At 40.7% G+C, this 21,165-nt stretch overlaps 1 protein-coding gene across 1 annotated transcript in view; it reads left to right on the top strand.

Moving 5' to 3' along the window:
- The window catches only part of ENTHD1 (ENTH domain containing 1), a 105,509-nt gene that overhangs the window by 55,952 nt on the left and 28,392 nt on the right, over window positions 1–21,165 (top strand). Inside the window, exon 4 of the mRNA XM_019660540.1 lies at window positions 2,457–2,580. Coding sequence (XP_019516085.1) covers window positions 2,457–2,580 — 124 coding nt within the window. The remainder of the gene's footprint in view (window positions 1–2,456; window positions 2,581–21,165) is intronic.

Below are 21,165 nucleotides of genomic sequence, written 5' to 3'. Positions count from 1 at the left end.
ATAAATATCTAACCACTGTGCTGTACACCTGAAACTAATATAAAATGATGTTGAAGATCAAGTGTAACTGAAAAAAATAAAATAAAATCCTCAATATTAACCAAACAACCTAGTTAGAAAATGGGCAAATGAATAGTCACTTCAGCAAATACGGATGGCAATAAGCATGTGAGAAGATGTTCAACATCATTAGCCATTTGGAATATGCAATTTAAACACACAGTGAAATATCAAAATTGCTAAAATGAAAAGTAGTGACAATACCAAATGCTCGTGAGCATGTGGAGAAATTGGATCACATATATATTACTGGTGGGAATGTAAAATGGTACAACTACTCAGGAAAACAGTTGGTAGTTTCTTATAAAACTAAATGTGCAACTACCATATGACCCAGCAATCTCACTGTTAGGCATTTATCTGACATATGAAAACTTACTATCCTACAAAAACCTATACACACAACTGTTCACAGCAGCTTTATTTGTAACTGCTAAAATCTGGAAACAACCCAGATGCCCTTTAATGAGTTAAACTGTCTTACATCTATACCATGGATACTAGTTGGCAATAAAAAGGGACAAATTATTGAAATTATTGTTGACACAACAACTTAGATGAATCTCCAGGAATTATGCCAGGTGAAAAAAGCCAATCCCAAAAGGTTATATCCTGTATGATTCCATTTATACAACATTCTTCAAATGTCAAAGTTACAGAAATTGAGAACAGATTAGTTGTTGTGGGGACAAGGTACGGGAAGAACAAGGCCTTGGGAAGGATCCTCATGGTGATGGAAATGTTCCTGACCACATGCGTCAGTATCCTGGATGTGACAGTGTACTGTAAGTTTGCTGCGTGTTGTGTTTATGGAAAACTGTGTGAAGGATACACAGGATCTCTCTCTTGTTTTTTGCAAGTGAATGTGAATCTACAATGATTTAAAAATAAAACTTGAATTATAAAAAGTAGCACATCATTTGGCTTGGCAGTTTCTAATGAAGTTAAAAATAAACTTATCCTATGGTTTAGCCTTTCTTCTGTGTAAATATCCAGGACTAATGAGGGCATTTGTCCACAAAAAGATTTATACAAAAATGTTCATAGTAGCTTTAATTCATAATAGCTGAAATTTGGAAATAACCCAAATGTCCATATGCAGGAGAATGGATTTAAAAATTGTGATTTATTCATACAATGGAATACTTTTTACCAAAATCAATCAATCAATCAATCAATCAACCTACCGATACAGTTGTCCCACTTTATCCATGGGGGATATGTTTTAAGACCCAGTGGATGCCTGAAACTGAGGATAGTACTGAACCCCATATGTATTATGCTTTTTCCTATACGTACTCATACATACCTATGATAAAGTTTAATTTATTAATTAGGCACAGTAAGAGGTTAACAAGAATGACAATAATAAGAAAAATTATAACAGTATACTCTAATAAAAGTTAAGTAGATGTGGCCTCTCTCTCAAAATAGCTTATTGCACTGTACTCACCCTTCCATTTGTGATGACGTGAGATGATACGATGCCTCCGTGATGAGATGAAGTGAAGTGAAGGACGTAGGCATTGTGATGTAGTAATGTTAGGCTGCTTACGGACAGTTAATCTGATCGCCAAGACAGCTGGCTACTAAGTGACTGATGGGCAGGTAGCTTATACAGCATGGATATGCTGAATAAAGGGATGATCGTGTCCTGAGTGGGAAGGAGTGGGATGTCACAAGGTTTCATCACAATTCTCAGAATGGCATGCAATTTAAAACTTCTGGATTGTTTATTTCTGGAATCTTCCATTTAATATTTTTGGAGTATGGTTGACAGCAGATAACTGAATCCACAGAAAGCAAAACCACAGATAAGGGAGGGACTACTTTCACACAAAACATGGATGAATCTCACAAATGTTATGTTAGACAATGAGAATCAGATACAAAAGAATACACAGTGTATGATTACATTTATATGTAGTTCAAGACCGGCAAACTCATTGATGGTGATAGAAGACAGAATACTGTTTACTGGTGATGGAGGCATCAACTGGAAAGGAGGTTGAGGGAACTTTCTGGATTGAAGGAAATGTAGTTATATTGGTACACACATAAAGTTAAAAGTTATTGAGCTCTACACTCAAGGTTTATGCATTTACTGTATATTAATTATACCATAATAAAATACTATAAAAACTCCTCATTCACGGGGAAAAAAAAGACATATCAACCTTTCCCACTGTCTAGATTTCATTTGGATCACCCTGCACTCAGTGGATACCCAAATGGATAGATAATTTATGTGTGATTTCTTTCCATCAAAATGTGTTTATGATGATGTTAGCGTGTATAGATTGTGTCTCTATAAATTGTCCATCCATTGTAAAAAATGAGGCAGTGGGATTCATTTTTTCCCCCTAACTTTTATGTGCCCTCTTGTTTTCTGTAAGGACCTGATGCTATTTTATGAGGATGATCCAAAGCCACTTTTGCCAGCAACTCCTCCTGCCATTATCTCGTCAACTGCATGGCTGTCAGAAGGGCAAGCAGGCGTTTGTAACCTCTGGGATGCAGGTGAGTTGGTTAAATAATAGGAAGTTTACTCAGAAATATGGATAAGAACACTGGGCAGGAAGCTTTTTCATCAGATTTTATTTTGTGAAACAGCAACAACGGCGTTAATTTAACTTTGATAACGGAGGACAGGACTAGCATGGACAAATTCAATGCACCTATGATTCTGTAATCTTATTTTACCAGTTTCCGTTTTTTCCTCGATTTTTCTTCTTTCAATGTTTTAAAAATTATTAAATACAAACCTTAAATCTTTTACAAATCATTAAAAAATAGCAGAAAATATTAATTTTAGTTCCTTTTCTCATTTGTATTAGCTTCTCTTTGATAAAAAATTTAAATTATGACATTTTCCAGAAGCAGGCATTAGGCGAAAATGTGAACAAGCAAGATGCATGGTCTCCCACAAATTGATTAATCACCTCTTGAGGAATTGGCATTAGAGAAAAGCACAGTATAAAATTATACAAAACTGGCTTATAATAAATGATAACATGAGATTCCAGCTGGGCTTTGCTGCTACTGAAGGTCTGATGTCGAGCTGCCCCATCCTGTCTCTATTCTCCATGAACTGTCAGTTTTCAGTACATTCGTCCTCTTGATTTTCCCAAAAAACAGGATGAGAGATCTTCTGCCAAGATGTGACTGAAACGTTCTCTTTAGTATCTTTCATCCCCTCGTGTATCTTTGCTCATAGATTCATCCGGGCATCCTTTCCCGTATCACGGCCATGGCTCCTTAGGTTCGAAGCTTCATCCTCTCCCTCCTCTTTGGACCACGCATCTCAATTTTCCCCTTATATAGATCCCCACTATCCAAAACATAAAAACTGTAGTTTATTAGTATAGATGTATTTTACAACTTCATGTTTATATAGTTCTCTCATAAAACTGATAGAATGATACTTTAATAGATACAGAAACAAGAATTTGTGTGCTATAGTGATATTTGTAGTACAAGGATGGCATTATTCACATGGGCAATTAGTTATAAGTAGTTACAATTTTTTAGACACCTTGCTTTGTATTCTTAGAATACACTTTTATGTAAACTGATCCAGAAGCTTGAAAGAACAGTGAGGAAATGTTTTTGTATTCTACTAGTCCCATACATTTCCCCAGCCCCAACATTTTTTAATAGGCTTTATTTTTTAGAGCAGTTTTAGGTTCACAGTAAAATTGAGTGGAAGATGCAGAGATTTCCACATATATACCTCCTTACCCCCGAACAAGCACAACTTCCCCCACTATTAACATCCCCACCAGAGTGGTACATTTGTTGCAGTCAATGAACCTACATTAACACATCATTATCACCCATAGTTTACATTAGGGTCCACTCTTGGTATTGTGTATTCTGCGGGTTTTGACAAATGTGTAATGGCACGTATCCACCATTATAGTATCATACAGAGAAGTTTCACTGCCCTAAAAATCCTCTGTGCTCTGCCTGTTCATTTGTCCCTCCCCTCTAACCCCTGACAATCAGTGATATTTTCACTGTCTCCATACTTTTGTCTTTTCCAGAAAATCATATAGTTGGCATCATACAGTATGTGGCCTTTTCACACTGGATTCTTCCACTTATATGCATTAGATTCCTCTGTGTCTTTTTATGGCTTGATAGTCCATTTCTTCTTAGTGCTGAATAGGATATACTAGGATATTTATCCATCACCTACTGAAGGACAGCTTGGTGTGCCCGAGTTTGGGCAATTGTAAATAAAGCTGCTATAAGTATCTGTGTGGAGGAAAGTTTCCCTGTGAACATTTTAATACAAGTGGAACTGAGTATAAATGAGCATCACTGGCAACCCTTAAGAGGAAAAAAGTTACAAAATATGTCATGTGAGGGATAGATCCACCATTTTCCTCAGCTAGGACTCATCTTAATCGAAGTAGCTTTTCCTATTTTTAAGTCTGTCTTTTTTCCCAGTCTTTCCTTTACACTGATCTCAGAGGGATCTTGCTAAAATGCAGATCTTAGTATTTCACTTCCCAGCTTAAAAACTTTCAACAGTGCTCCACTGTCAAAAGAATATTTTTGCATTAACGTTCATTAAAGTATTTGTGAATGGTTTTAGATAGGTCAGTGGGCATCCCATTGTCTCAGCATTTACTGACTGCTTCATTTTTCTCTTCTCTTTTTTTTTTAAAGATTTTATTGGGGAATTGGGGGAGGGGAACAGCATTGGGGATTTGGGGAAGGGAAATAGACAAGTTGCTGTCCTTTTTGTTCTTCAGTCTAGTTGAGGATGTAGCTTCACTGGCCCATGTTGGTTTATCATTGCGCTCTTCCCAGGTGAGGCAGTCACTCGCCGGCCACTGGATGGCGGCTCACGGTGGCTCACGGCAGCTCATGCCAGCTGCCAGCCACTCACGGTAGCTTATAGCAGTCCACTGCAGCCTACGCCATAGCCGGTGACTCATGGCAGCCCAGCTCCAGGTCAAGCTGTTGTTCACCATCTTAGCTGTAGAGGGCGCAGCATCACTGGCCCTTATGTGGGATCTGAACCGGGCCCTGCTGCTCAGAGCTGGTGTCCCAAGCCAACTCTTAACCGATGTGCCACTCCTCTTCTCTTTTGAAGTGGCTTTTGAATCTGTACTAAATAGTATCTGTTTAACAACTCTATTCTGTGCCATTGACCCATCTTTCTATTCCTGGTCTATTTAATTTTTTGCTATTATAATAATATGCTATCGTATGAATGCAGCCTATTTTATTTAACTGTTATTATGTTACTGATCACTTAAATTATTTTCATATTTTTACTATTTTGGATAATGATCAAATGGCATCTTTTGCTTCTCTCAAATAAAGTAGGCCTTTTATTTATAATTTTCCACAATTTGAAGCAGATTCTAAAATACGGCACTCTGAATTTCTGTTGGTAAATTTTGTACAGCTCACTAACTTATCCTGTCAACAGATGGTTCTAATTTCCATGTTATAATTTTGGCAACTTCAGCCCAAGGCAAAAATAAAGTAGGAAAGTCATTCCAGTGCAGCATCTAGTGCAGCTCTCCTTTTCTTCCTTCCTTTCCCTCCTTAGGCACTCAGGGACCTGCTGTTTACACTCTGGCCTGTGGGGGTTCTGACACCCTCAGCAACACTCACTCCATCATTGCTTCACTGATCCCAGCCCCTCCTCTCCTCTCTGAGGGACCGTTCGCTTGAATTTTGTGCTCATCATTCCTTTCTTTTCTTCATAGTTTTACTACGTGTGTTAATACTCTGAACAGCATATTATTTGGTTTTACAGGCTTTTAAACTTTATCTAAATGGAGTCATTCGGAATTTATTTTTCTGTGACTTCCGATCACTCAATAATATGTTCTTAAGATTCATCTATGTGTGTATATGGTTGTCATTTCACTTTGTAAGGAGTCCTTTAAATAACAGAAGTTCTCAGTTTTAATGAGGTAGGATTTTATTCTTTATGGTTTGTACTTTCTGTATCTTGTTATTTTTTTTTAATTCTTTCTTGTGTCAAGACCCCAAAGATACTTCTATGTAAGTTAAAATTTTTATAGTTTTGCTTTCCACAATTAAAAATTTAATGCAGCTGGAGTGGTTTTGTGTATGGTAGAAGCAGGAGTCCAATTTTACTTCTAAATGGATATCCAGCTGTCCTAGCATCATTTATTGAAAAGTCTGGTGTTATTTTTTTTTTTCGCCACTCAACTGTAATGCCATCTGTATCCTAAAGCAAGCTTACACATATGTGTGAATTTGTTCCTGGGCTCTCTATTCTGTTTCATAAGTTCTTTGATTATTCCTGCACTAACAAATAGTTTTAATTACTCTACCTTTGTGATAATTCATGATGACTTTCCCCTCATCAAGAGTGTTTTGTCCATTTTTGACGTTTTGCTTTCCCACATAAACGTTTGTCAAGTTCCTGAAAAACCTAGTAGAGTTTTGATTGGCACCGTAAATCTTTAAATCAATTTGGAGAAGTGACACCTTTACCATATCAAATTATTCTATTCATTTAAGTCCTCTTTAATGTATTATATTTTATAGTTTTCTCCATGCAGGTCTTGTATATATTTTGTTAGATTTAGTCCTAGGTGGTTTATGTATTTTTGTTGCTACTGTAAAGGATAGTTTATAAATTGCATTTTCTAACTGTTGATGTTAAAAATGGATGGAATTAATTTTTGTAGATTGATTTTGTACCAGTAGCCTTGTTTAATGAACTCTTACCCATTTTTCTAATTTATCTGTAGATTCTTGTGAGTTTCTTATGTTGAAAATTGTATCATCTGTGAATGATGGCAGATAGGTTCCTTCATTTGTAAACTGTATACTTTGTATTCATTTTCTTATCTTACCACGCTAGGTAGGACCACTCAGTGCTAAATGAAAGTATTATGGTAGGCTTCCTAGACGTGGTCTGTATCTGAAAGAGAACAATGTCAACATTTGCCATTAAAAAAGGTTTACTCTATGAATTTTTGTGGATTTCTATTCCTGGTTTAACACGTCTATCATCAATATATGTTGAATTTCTCCATTTTTAGCATCTACATGAATGGTTATAGGTTTTTCTCCTTCGAGCTGTTGATTTTGTAAATTAGTTGATTTCCAAATAGAAAACAACCTTGAATTCCTGTAATAAACTAAATTTGGCAATGCTATATGAGCTTTTATATAGATATTGCTGGGTTTGATTTGCTAATGTTTTGTTTGGGAGTTTTATATCTATACCTATGAGTGAAATTCACCAGAAATGTCTTTTCTCTTATTCTCTTTGTCGTGTTTTGACACTGAGATTTTGCTAGACTTATAAAAAGAGTTGGAAAGTTTTTTTTTCATTCTCTGGAATAGTTTGTGTAGGGTTGTTTGTGAGACAATTAGAAAATAGATGAGGTATTCTGTAAGATCACGAATCGCGGTGCTGGCAGGAGGGCTGCAAGCAGGGAAGGCCAGTATGCACCCAGAATATAAAGACAGTACACTGCGCCCTTTATAATGGAGGGCTCCGATGTCATCAACCTGACAAAAGCTAACTGGCTGTTTTCCCTGGAAAATGGTGACATGCTAGGGATGCAGCATTAACCTCTACTGTCGGCATGCAGGTGTCCCTGACAAGAGGAAGTTCATGTCATTGTGCCCATGTGTAGCCTCCATCCATCCTTGCCACATGGCCAGATCAATCCACTGAACAACCACTGGTTTGACTAGGGAGAGAGGATGATTGACAGCCATTAAACAGAGAATCTTGCCCACCTGATTTTTGAGCGCCTCTTCCGCAGTGAGTATTCCCTCATCGGTATTTATATGGGACACGAATGTCTTCATATAACATGCACAAATATCCATCCACATATTTCTTTGTCACCAATCTTCCAGTCTGCTTCTTTCCAAATCCCCGATTGTACCCTTCAGCCACTATGAATTGCATCCTGCCTTCCGCATGAAGTGTGTGTCCAGACATAGTTTGCAATTCTACTTTGGAGGATTATCCTAAGGTCTTTCAGGGGTACGTCTGAGTAGAGTATAATTAAGCAGTTCTCCATTTCTGGCTCGTGCTGGCCTACCTTACAGATTCGTCTGTAAACCAAGCCTGGACATTTCCCTCTTAACCGTCTGTTCTCTAGGGAGCTATAGGTGTAGGTTGAAGAGAGTGGGGGCAGCGAAAGAGTGGGAACAGGTCCCATGGAGTCTGAGCTACCTGCTTGCATAGTTCACGTGGGCCTCCTGGACCAGCTTAGTCTGGTCTCATATACATCATTTTGATTTTACAATGGAAATCTGCAGTGCTTGTCTAACTTATGTTCTGTGGACCAGATGATACCCATTACATCAGGGGCACATAGTCATTTGGTGTCCTCTAGTGTAGGCCAAAGAAGGCATGACCTTACTCCAAAGCCCTCAAGATCAGCTTCGTGAGTTTCCTACTGGGGCTCATGAGAGGCTGCATTTAGCATCTTGGTCTGCCTCAGGCACTTGCATCGGTTCTAGCTTATACCGTCAGGGCAGTTAATACAGTGGCTAGGGCCTGCTGCAGAACCTTTTGTTGCTTTGATCCCCACGCAGAACTGGGGTAAAGGGTCAGAGCAGCCCACCCAAATGTGATATACATTGCCTGTAGAATTCAAAGAGGCCATGATTACTGTGATTTGTTTCTTTGTGTTGGGCAGTTTGAGGTATAGCACCTCTTCTGTCACATCGGAGGGGAAGCCCTGACATGTGCCAGACCGCTGAATAAACATTGCTCAGATGTGGTGGGCCCTTGAACTTCCCCAGGACTTATCCCCCACCTTCTGCATGCAGGTAGCACCAGAAATACTTGCCACTTCCTGCTTAATAAGTCCAGTTAGCACTGTATCATCAGTGTAATGCGCCAGTGTGACATTCTGTGGGGTATCAAGAAAATTCCTCTGGTCTCCATTAAAAGAGACAGAAGCAGAGTTGACATAGCTGTGAGGCAAGACAGTGAAGGTAGACTGTGTCCCAGCCACATGATGGCTAATGATTCTAATTATCTTTATTAATAGACACTCAAAAACATGTATAGGCCAAGAGCTATACACTAGGTGCTAAGGACTGTGTTGATTTGCTCTGGTAAGGATACCATACCTGGAAATACAGCTATGATTGGCATCACCACCTAATTATATTTTAATCATCTATAGCCATTCTCCACAATCCACCTGGCTTTTCAGAAAAACAGGCTAGTTATATCGGAATGTGATAAGAATCACCATCCCTATAACTTTCAAGTCTTTGATGGTGGCGCTAATCTCTGCAGTTTCCCCATGAAAGATTTTTTGGGGTGAGGGGGTGTAGCTCTAGGGGTTTCTATCTGGTCCTTCTAACCGTAATAGCCTGAACTCTATGGGTCGTGGAACCAATGTGGGGGTCCTGCCAGTTACTCAGTGTATCTGTTCCCATTATACATTCCGAGACCAGGGAAATAACCAGAGGTAGGTCTGTGGTTTTACTGGACCCCTTGTGAGGTGGAGCCCAGGCTGAGACTTCCTGTGTCCCCTGATTCCATAAACCTTACTCAGACTATAGCGGCACTGTTACATCTCCAGAGATTAGTGTCAGTTTAAGAGCGGGTATCTAACAAGACTTGGAAATTCTGTGTATTTCCCTTCCCAAGCACAGTTGTTGTGAATGGATTCAGGCACCTCTAGGAAAGGCTTAGAGGAAGATTTATTATACTGTATACACTGGGTGGCATTTCAGGATTCTTCCTCAAAGGGACCGACCTTCCCCTCAGTCAAGAGGTTCTGGCTCTGTGAACTGGCTTAGGTTTAGGAATTGGAGAAGAGGCTGTGAAGCCCCCAGGATGATGCTGGCTACGTCTCCCCTATATATGTCAAGCAGTACTTACTAGGCTGCTCATCTATTCCCTGTAGATCTTGTGGTTCAGTAACCATTACCACACATCCCTGAAACTACAACAGCGGCACCAACAAAACTGGTGTTACGGCATGCCTGTGGCTTTCTGTGGCTATTGGGCCTCACCTGTCTCCCAGAAGTAAGCACCAGCACCTGGCTTTTACCACTCCAGGAGGCCATTATTCCCGTGGAGATCAGGGAACCCAGTTCCACTGCATCTTCCTGATGGTCATCTCCAGCCTGCAGAGAACCACCACCAGCTCCTCAGTGGCGCTGGAGCCCTGTCACTGAACATTTTGTAATGCCTTTGTGAAGGGAGTTCCCTCCAGAGCAATTTGAAGGTTGAATGTAACAGATCCATCATCCCAACAATCGCAGCGGTTCTCAACCTTCCTAATGTTGCGACCCCTTAATACAGTTCCTCATGTTGTGGTGACCCCCAATCATAAAATTATTTTCGTTGCTACTCTATAACTGTAATTTTGCTACTGTTATGAATCGTAATGTAAAAATCTTTTTGTTTTCTGATGGTGTTAGACGACCCCTGTGAAAGGGTCATTCAACCCCCAAAGGGGTCGTGACCCACAGGTTGAGAACTGCTGCTTTAGTAAACAGTGTGCCAGAGATGTGCCTTTTTTTCTGAAGGTCACTCCCGAGTCCTGTTCACATGGTGCTCTCTCACTCTCTGGCTCTCTCTCTCCCTCTTTTCAGGTCCTGCTGAAATGTTCCCTCTAGGGAGGCTTTCCTGAACATTTTATTAAAAACTGACACCCACCACCACCGTTGGCATGCCCTGCCCCTCTTCCGTGCTTCATTTTCTTTGTAGCACTTATCCTCATCTGATACTTAGTAAGAGGAGAGCCTGATAGGAAATTCCCCAGACCACCCACAGGTATCACAGCGACTCTGCCGTAAGCACAGCCCTGATTTTGGGCTCTGCTCTTTGCCACTTTTAGGTACCTATGATGCTTTTCAAGAGTCGCATATGATTTTTGTATGTTGCTCATGAATTAGGTGCATTGCACTAATGCCTTCCATTTTGAGGGCAGTTGCTGTATGCTTCCGCATTTCCCTGAAATAGTCCTTATATCAATCATCAGAACATTGCAAAGCATGCTTCAAATTACAGAACTGACTATAGACATTTGAGAGGTTATCAGCACAGTAACTGTGCATTATATGGTTGGTATTAAGAAAGCCAATTAAAACCTTTTTTAAAACTTAATTTTTCCCTCTTTTTACTTCAAAAATATGGGAACGTGATTTATGCATGAAAAAGAGACATAGATGAAACTATTAAAGACTTACATTGAAATGAATGAATAGCACAAAGCCACAATCATTTGCAGAAGTCAATTAAATAATTAACAGATTAGAAGGATGGTAGCTCTATTTAAAGGTGCCACTTTTTATTTGTCATGCAGTGGCCAATTTTTTTCATCATGATTAAAAGAAAAATTAAGAGATGCTGATTTTTAAATTATTTATGAATTTTAGATCAAGCAGCCAGCCAAGCTAAATCCTTTACTACATTACTAATGAGTGTGTGTATAATAAAGTCATAGAACCCTTCTGACATTTCAAATTAGGAGAAGCAAACTTAATCTAAAACTAAGGTGACAGATTCTTCATCAAAATGGCTATGACCTCCCAGGTGTGTAAGTCCCAAGTTGACTTTATTTGAGTGAAACAAATGGTTGTATATCTATTTCCAAGAGTGAGTAAATAAGTCATCCTGCAAAGATTTCCTGAATACCTACTATGTGCCAGGTGTTGTGCCAACTGCTTGATATCCAGTGATGAACAGGACCCCTGGCTTTCTGTGGCTCCCAGTCTAGTGGTCTAATCAGACCTGATCAATCTAATCAGACAACTGAGATCAGTGTTGAGATGCGGGGAGGTCGTAGAGGGCACCTAACTCTGACTTGGATGCCAGGGGAGGCTTTCTGGAGAAAGCGATGTCCAAACTAGAACCGGAAGGGTAGGCAGTGATAAATCCATCAACACTTACATTGTGTGTGCTGGGTATACTTGTAAGCATCTTAATGTGTTTAATCTTTGTAACAACCTTATGAGATAGATGAGGAAAATCCGCAGGGAGAGTTTAAATGGCTTGTCCAAGTTCACAGAGCCAGGAAGAGGCAGAGTCAGGATTTAGATGGAAATAGTCTGATCCCAGAGCCTGTGTCAATGTGTTTCAAACCTTTTGACTGGGATCCAGTCAGAAATGCCTTTTCCGTCATGACCCAGCACACACACACTCATACGCGCACCCGAAACAGTAGCTTCACAAAACAGTAGTTACTGGCAGTGGACCCTGATCGATTCTCTTTTATTCTAGACAGTTTTACTTCAAAAAAATTTTGGATGTGACCCACACAATGGATTTCACAACCCACAGTTTGAAAACCAGTTTGCTACACTATTTAACCTACTACGCAGAATGAACCAGACCAAGCGAGGGGAGCAGAGACTATCTCAGGTGGAGTGAACAGTGTGGGCGACCAGGGCGTGAGGCAGGAGGAATCCGGGCAGCTGGAAGAACAGAGCGACATGGAGCAGGGCCTTAGGATTAAGTGCGTGGCAGGAAAGGGGCCAGACAAAGCCAGAAAGGCAAGCTAAGTTGTAGCAATAAAAGTAACCATATCACTTATTGTCCAAACCAGGACACTTTTGAAGTGAAAGGAGGCACAATTCATAATTATGCCAGGATAGCAGGTGTAAGCCTGGAGCTTCCTGGGCAAAGTGGCATCGCTATGGTCTGTTTGTGTTCCCCCAAATTCCTGTGTTGAAAACCTAATGCCCAAGGTGATGGTATTAGGAGGTGGGGTCTTTGGGAGGTGCTTAGGCCATGAAGATGGAAGTCGTGAATGGAATTAGTGATTTGTAAGAGACCCCACAGGGCTCCATAGCCCCTTCCACCACTTGAGGACCTACTAAGTAGTCAGCAGTCTGCTTCCAGGAAGGGGGCCTTCTCCAGAACCTGACTGTACCGGCACCCTGATCTCGGACATCAGCCTCCAGAACTCTGAGAATAAAATGCCTGCTGTTTATAAGCTGCCCAGTCTGCGGTATTTTGTTATAGCAGCCTTGACGGACTGAGACAGACCTGCGTGCCCAGTCTCTCCAACACTTGTTATTTCTTATCCCCCTTGAACACAGCCGTTCTAACAGGTGTGAGGTGATATCTCACTGTGGCGTTGATTTGCATTTCCTTGATGATTAGTGATGCTGAACATCGTTTCATGTACAATGTTGGCCATCTGTATGTCTCCTCTGGAAAAATGTCTGTTTAGATTCTCTGCCCATTTTTAAAATCAGAGTGTTTGTTTTGTTTTGCTTTCGAGTTGTATGAGTTCTTTATATATTTTGGATATTAACCCCTTTTCAGATATAGGATTTGCAGATATTTTTTCCCATTCAGCAGGTTGCCTTTTCATCTGCCTGATGGTTTCCTTTTCTGTGTGGAAGCTTTTTAGCTTGATATAGTCCCAATTGTTTATTTTTGCTGTTGTCGTCTTTGGTTTTGGTGTCAGATCCAAAAAATCATCTCCAAGAGGGATGTCACAGAGCTTGCCGCCTTTATTTTCTTCTAGAAGTTTTATGGTTTTAGATCTCACTTTCAAATCTTTGGTTCGTTTTAAGTTAATTTAAGTATATAAGTATGGTGTAAGATAGTGGTCCAGTTTCATTCTTTCGCATGTGTCTGTCCAGTTTTTTCAACACCCTGTTCTTTCCCCATTGTATATGCTTGGCTGCATTGTCGTAAACTAATTGCCCATACATACCTGGGTTTATAATATAATAAAGAGAATCTTTATTCGCTTCCATTAATTATACTATGATTTTATTGAAAGAAGGTCTGTGTCTTGCTCATTATTGTATTCTCTCTCTCTAATCTAGTGCTTAGCCACCTAATAAGGGCTCCATGAAATATTTGTTGGCTAAATAAGTGTCATTTGAAATGATTTTTCTGTATTTTTTGCATATACTTTCAACGTGTCTTCAGAGGAGATGATCAGAGTGCTTTAAAAGAAGAGCAGCATGAGCCACACGACAGGTGTCCGCCACGTCCGCTGATGAGGTTCGCTACCAGCAGAGTTGTCCTTTGAAGACTCTTCCTCATCCCTAGTTGACACTTGGTTGTTATATGAGTTAAAGAGTCTGTTTAAAAGGAGGAAGTGCTCAAAACACACACAGTTTGAAATAATGCTCGAGGATATAGAGAGGGAGTACATGTGGGCATTGATGTTGGCCCGGATATTATTTATTTAGCTTTCGTTTCGTACCACTTCAGGTGTGGTGTGGAACCAGGATCTGTCTCTAGTGTGGCAGGAATCCAGAGACACAGCATGGATGACTTCTCCCCAGGCCTAGGTGCTGTCACTCAAGTTAGTGGGGTTTAGAGGAAGGAAAGTCTGGAGGGCAGAGAGAGCGCTCTAAGGAACTATTTTAATGGTGAAATGCAGGAGGCGGGTGAAGAAAGACAAAGGGCTGTCTGGACATGGAAGAGCTTCTCAGAGTCAAGGGCAGCATCTCACTCATGCTTAAGTCATGGGCATGAGATTTTCAGGCCTTGACTTCAAGGGTGCCAAAAGGAGTAGCTATATTTTTCTGTAATTCAAGATAATCTTAAATTTCCTGATGGCATAAAATATAACCTTGGTTATTCTGTTTTCTCGGTCATTTTCTAATTTAAACTCAGTCAATTCAGGATTTCCCTTTTTCCTTCTTCCTCTTGACAATGCCAACAAAGTGTCAGGGACCAACATGGCCTCATGGCCTTGGGGATGGGGGACATATCTGCTCCCTGGCTCCTGGGCATCTTATCACCCCAACTTCTGCTGAGAGAAAACTTGTCCTTTTGTTCTTTAATCCACCTCTTTGTCCACCTCTCTTTCTGTCAGTGTCCACTGACATCTTAACAGCACTGCCCTGGTGTTCAGTTGTTAGGCCATGCGCTCTGCACCCTCCCTGCCCCGATGGTGAGGCCCTTTCGCTTCTGCCACCTTCAGGAACTGCTGGATGCTCTCCCCCATCTCTCACTTAGTGGGGGCCTCTGAGTGCCTGACAGAGATACTCTCTTCCCAGACTCGCCTACTTGCATTTCTTTTCTACCGCCGCCATCCTCTTCTACTGGTGTGAGGTGCAAAGGGGTGGGGGAATTATGAAATGTTGCTCACTTTTGCACACACCACCTGGGAAACAAGTAGAAATCTTCTTCATCCTCAGAATGAAAGCAGCACGAGGGAAAGAAGTTTTCTCGATTTTGTTCACTGCTGAATGCTGACTGCCTAGTAGAATGGTGAGCTAGGTGCTCAAGAAACACTTGTTGGCTAGATGGGTGACTAGCCCCTCCCTAGCTTCCCCAACTCCCGAGACTTGGCCCTGGACAGGTTCGGTATAAGACCCTCCTCACCAGTATCTAACTCTTGCTTCTTCTGTTTATCTCCTGCCTCAGAGGATTTTTAGTCTGAAATAGATGCTTAGAGTTTGGGGTGGAGGTAGAGAAGCTAAACCAATATTTCTTCCCAAATTCCCTGTTACAAGTTAATCTGGCTTTTGTTTGTTTGTTTTTCATTTAAGTCTTTATCTCCGGACCCATTGTGAAACTTCCTCCTGGACAAAGTCAGCTTCATATTTCAGTGATTCTGCTCAGTTTTGGAAAGGGCGTTGGGGATGCAGCAGCTGTGGGCGTTGTGGGCAGGATACTGTGACCGTTAATACTTCATCCATCATCCTTTCATCCTTGTATCCTCAGGACACAATAGGCTCTCAGTCTCTATGGAATTGAATATTGGATGAGTCAGAAACTGGTAAGATTGAAGAGAGAAGAGTAGAAGCTTGGGGGTGTCCTCAGCGTAAAGATGGAATGAGATGTAGAAGGAAGGTGCCATATTGTTGACTCTTTATTGAAACAGAATTCTGTTGAATAAAGCTACACGATTTGTTAATGTTGATACTAATAATAAGTATTGCTATTATTTTTATTGATTGTAATGGTAGGTGCTCTCTAGACCCCAACATAGTAAATTAACTCTCTAAGTTAGAGTCAAAACTCAGAGATTGTTTCACTTTTTATAAGCATAATCTGAAATAGTTATCAACAACTAGTTATTAATTGCTAAATAGTAGTGAAATTCTGAAAGGGAAGATTGAGAAATTTAGTTTTAATTCAACAGGTAATTATTGAGTTTCTGCCATATGTCAAGCTCTGGGGTTGCCATAGAGCTATGGCAGTGAGCATAGCGGTCCTGTCTGCCCTCGAGGAATTTCCGTTCTAGTGAGGATAGCTAGTATTAAAATAATTGTAGGTTGTAACACATGCTATGAAGGAAGTAAACAGGAGCTTCAGTAAAGTGATGATGGAGTGTTAACTTTAGTCAGGGTAGTCAGAGAAAGCCTGTATGCAGAGATGATGTGATTTGAGATGAGAGGAGGGAGGAGTCTGGGGAAGGAACATTCCAAGCAGAGGGAATAGCATGTTCAAAAGCCCAGGGGCGGGCAAAAGAAGGTTAACTTGCTCCTAGAATTGCAAGTAGGCCAATGAGGCTGGAGTGCAGCAAATGAGGGGAGGATGGTATGAGAGGAGATCAGCAGCATGTAGGCAGGCGCCATATCATGCAGGACCACGTGAGTCATGCAGAGGCGTTTCAGACTGAAGTCTGAGTACGGTGGGAACATTCGAAGCACAGGAGTGATAGAATATGACTGATATTTTCTTAAATATAAACCAAGGAGAATGAATTATAGGGAAAGTAGAAGCAGAAAGATCAATGAAGGAGCTATATAGACTGTCCAAGTGACCATGACTGAGAGCGGAGGCAGCAGCTGTGGAGAAAAGAGTGTAGGTTTGAGATACATTTTGGAGTTCAGCCCTCAAGATCTCCTGATGATGGGTTGTCAGAATGAGGAAAGGATGGAAACGAAGATGACTCCTGGTGTTCTGTCTTTGGGAAGTGAGTGTCTGATGGTGCCATTTACTGAGAAGGGGAAGATGAGGGGGAGAATGGGTTTGGGCAATAAAATTATGAGCTGCATTTTGCATATGTTACATTTGAGGGGCCTGTGAGACATCTATTTAAATTCATGTATTCTGGAAATATCGAATATCAGTATACTAAAATAACTAAATTGGAATTTAGAGATTGTTTTCCTACTTTAATCAGTCTCTTTCCTTGAGACACCCTATTTTTAAAATATTCTAACTTCTTTCCAGATGATGGTTGCATGGCTGCTGCATATTTCAGAGATCTGAGCATTCCATTACTATAAAAAACAAACAAACAAACAAACACAACACACCTTGAATGTAGGTCATCACCAAACATGCTCTATCCCTTACTGAAATTCTGAGAGAAATCTAGTGGTTAATCTTTTTGCCCTTATTGTTGATTACAGTTCAGCATGTTCAAACTACAGCTTAATTTTACCTGAAGCTAGCAGTTATAACAAAATGTAAATAGTGGTACTTAATTTTTCCAATTTGTATTATTATCTTCCATATAACAAAGTATGGATGTTTTAGGAGACTGGGTAAAGTAGACAATGAATGACCTAGTTTCTGATAAGTGTATTAGACTCTTGCAGGTGGCTCATGCCAAGGTCAAATGTTTTTAGTAAATGTAGATGAAAAAGGTGCTTTGCTTTCTTGGAGGTGTCAGGGACAGGAAACTTTCCTCTTTCCCACTTAGTTCTTCTGGTCGAACAATTCAAATGACATACAACAGATTAACAGGAGAAATCAAGCTTTAATACATGCACATGGGAAATTCACATAAGCATGGAAATTCCAAAGACCGTGGAGCAAAATGAGTTATGTATGTTATTCAGGACCAAGGAGGGGGAAGTAGGGGCCCAAGCCTTCAAAGGGAAGTCAGGCAGTTCACAAGGAGATGAAAAAAGTGAATGTCTAGTAGACAGATGTTTGCTGGGCTGTCTTTAACAATAGGATGCAGGGGGGATTTTGATCAGACAGGCCTTGCCAGGTTCCTCCCTAGTTCATATTAAACTATAGTTATCTATGATGACGCTCCCTTCCAGGAACTAGGCCTCTATGTTAAATTATTTTAGGCAGCTAAGGGGAGGCCAAAGGTTCTTCCTGAGCCTTCTAGCCCTTGATCGTTTTAACTTGAAGTAATCTGCATGCCAGAGTGGCACATCCTGGGGTGACTTGTTCTGAATCCCTATTTGACTCATTCAGCTGAGAGAAGAAAAACCCAGAAAGGCGTGCTTAGTACTTTGATAATGATAGTTATCCGTCCTTTGCTACCTGTAAACTTGGAAACGCTTAATTATTCAGAACTATTCAATCTCTAAATTGAGACAATTCTTCGATAATCGTATTTAAACTGTCGTCTCTGTCCCCACTTTGTGGGACTCTGTCATCTGCTGCTTGCACTGTTAGAACACCTTTGTCAGCGATCTCCTTGCCTGAGTCTCACTTCTGTCTACCTGCCACGTAATCTCCACAGTGATCTGTTTAACACAAATCTTCAAAGCAGCCTTTAATGGCTTTTCATTATCTGCAGGATAAAAACTACGCTCTTGACTTCTTTCATTTTCAGTAGTGTGGTGGACTAGACACTCTAGAGGTCCTCCTGCTGTTAAAAAAGAACCAAACTAGATTCTGGATAAAAGATGCCTTTTAATGTATTGTTGGAGTCATGGGAGCTAGAGGAAATCTCTAAAGGCAAAATCAAACGAAAGCGTGCAAACCTAATAAACCTGAGAACTTAAACCTGATTGGAGCAGGGAGCCGTGAGTGTGAAGGAATCATAAGACAGGTCTCCCCGAAGGCAAGTGCTGTGTCAGCATCCCAATCAGAAAACTAAGGCTTGAGCCATCAGCGGGGAGGACGTGGAGCCTCAGGCTTCTGCCTTCAGTGGATCACACAAGGGGACCAAACTGGCTCTAAGTCTGTCGTCCCAGCTCGTGACTGAAACAGATTCTTTCTGGAGGGAAGCAGGCCTGGTTTAGACCCCCAGGACTCGTACAGATTAACTGCAGCCAAACACCATGTCACCATCAGTGATACCCAAAAACACAAGGGGACAAGCCTGCATGCCTGAGAATTTACAAAGATGTAAACCACAGATTTAGCCTCCGAGGACTTCAGATATGAGCTATTAGCCGCAGAATATTAAGCTGAGTATGAAACGTTTAAGGGAAAGAAAGATGGAATTAATAAGGGACAGATGACTAGACAGATTTGAAAAATAACAAAACTTTCAGAAAGGAAAAACACAATTGTTTTAAAGTAAAAACTCAGTGGATGTGATTAGATTAAAATAGATTAGATAAAACTAAAGTGAGAATTAGTGAATTGGATTGTGTATCAGAAGAAATTCCCCAGAATGCAGCAAAGAAGACAAGAAGGAAAATATTAAAGAAAAGTTGAGACACAAACATTAAATGAAGTTTAATATTGCCAGTTGGAGCCTCAGAAGAAGAGAATATATATGTAGAAAGAGAGGCAACACTTCATAAGATGATGGGAGATAATTTTTCCAGAACTGATGAAAGACAAGGACCCAAAAATACAAGAAGCACAATATGCATATATACTACCAAATAGCACAAATAACTAAGAAAATTTGCAAACTCACATATCATAGTGAACCTGTAGAATCCAAAGACAGAGAGAAAAGCAGATTATCTATGAAAGAATAACAGAGCAGACTTCTCAACACCACATTAGAAGCCAGAAGACAGGGAATGATACCTTCTGCATTCTCAGAGAAAGTATCTATCAACCTAAAGTGTGTAATCATTAAGAATAAGAGTGAAATAACACCATTTTTTTAAAAAAAAGACACTTCAAATAAACAAAAACTGAGTTTACCACCACAGACCCTCAGTAAAGGAACTTGTAAACATATTTTTAGGAAGAAGGAAATGATTCCAGAAGGAAGATCTGAGGTGTAAGAAGGAATGGTGAGCAAAGAAATTGGTAAACATATAGGTCAATCTAAATAAATGTAATTTAAAAAATATAACGCCTAATGTTATGATGTGAGAAAAAAGAACTAAATTAATGTTAGGTAACAGTAGCATATATCTGGGGAGGGGTAAGTTAGAGTTACAGGGTTCCAAAGTCTCTGAATAATAATTCAGGAGGTGGATTAATATATTAACTGTAGCCTCTGCCAGGCTACATGTGTGTATTAGGATGTTAAAGGGGGCTCTTTCTGACTCACTTTTGCTTTAGGTGCTGATAATAAAATAGATATCAGATATCAAACCCATATGTGGAGATTTTTAAAGGAAATGGATGAAAACCTTCTCTGTAACTATTGAGCCCTACCCTCACAGGGTGGAGTTGGAATCTTATAGGGACAGTGTGGTAGAAGAGGTGAGATTCCTTGGGAGGGAGCTGCTGCCCTACTGTGCGTCTCCTCCCAACCCCCTTTTGGGGGAGCAGTGGAAAGACTGCTACTCGCTAACCCCAATCCCAGTGAGAGAGGCTCTGAAATACGTCCCTTGGAATTGGAGAACTGGTGCCTGACTCATACCTAGAATTGTAGTCAGGATCTGACTCTGGCCTGGGAAAGAGAAAAGCTGATGAACAGCTTTGGTGGAAAAGCCACAGAGGCCTGGTGAATTGGGGTTGGCCCGTGCCACTTAGCTGATGAGAGCAAGGGCTGCGCAGGTTATACAGGAGAGCAAGCCATCATGGTCACCCTGGGTCTTGTCTACTAGGGCTGCCGGGAGGGCAGAAATACCTCTGCAGAAAGAGGTAGCGGTCTGTGAGGACTATGTCGTAAACAGCTGGAGGAATAGAGAGACATCCAGCCCAAAGCCTAGAGTCATCCCTGGCTTATCTCGTTCTCTCTTATCAGCTCTACCTTCACAATATAACTAGAATCAGATCACCTCCGTTGCTTGTCCTTGTCCTGTCTACCATTATCTCTTCCGTGGGTTATCGCAGTAGCCTCCTAAGTTGTGACCCTGCTTCTGCCCTCGTCCCCATAGCCTTTCTTCACATGAAAGCCAAAGTGATTTTATAAAAAATAAGTCATATCATATCGTTCCTTTGTTTAAAAACCTCCTAGGACTTCTCATCTCACACAAGGACAGCTCTGATCTGACACCCAGCTTCGTTTCTGATTCGCTCTGCTGCCCCTTCTCCTTGTCATCCTGCCACAGCTGCCTTAGGCCCCTTGATGTTCCTGGGACTTCCTGCCTCCGGGTCTCTACAGTGACTCTTCCCTCCGACTGGAACAC

Source organism: Hipposideros armiger, unplaced genomic scaffold (genome assembly GCF_001890085.2).
Source record: "Hipposideros armiger isolate ML-2016 unplaced genomic scaffold, ASM189008v1 scaffold_321, whole genome shotgun sequence".
NCBI classification, from domain to species: domain Eukaryota; kingdom Metazoa; phylum Chordata; class Mammalia; order Chiroptera; family Hipposideridae; genus Hipposideros; species Hipposideros armiger.
Note: the sequence above shows the minus strand (reverse complement) of the source record. Positions and strands in the feature narration are given on the sequence as shown.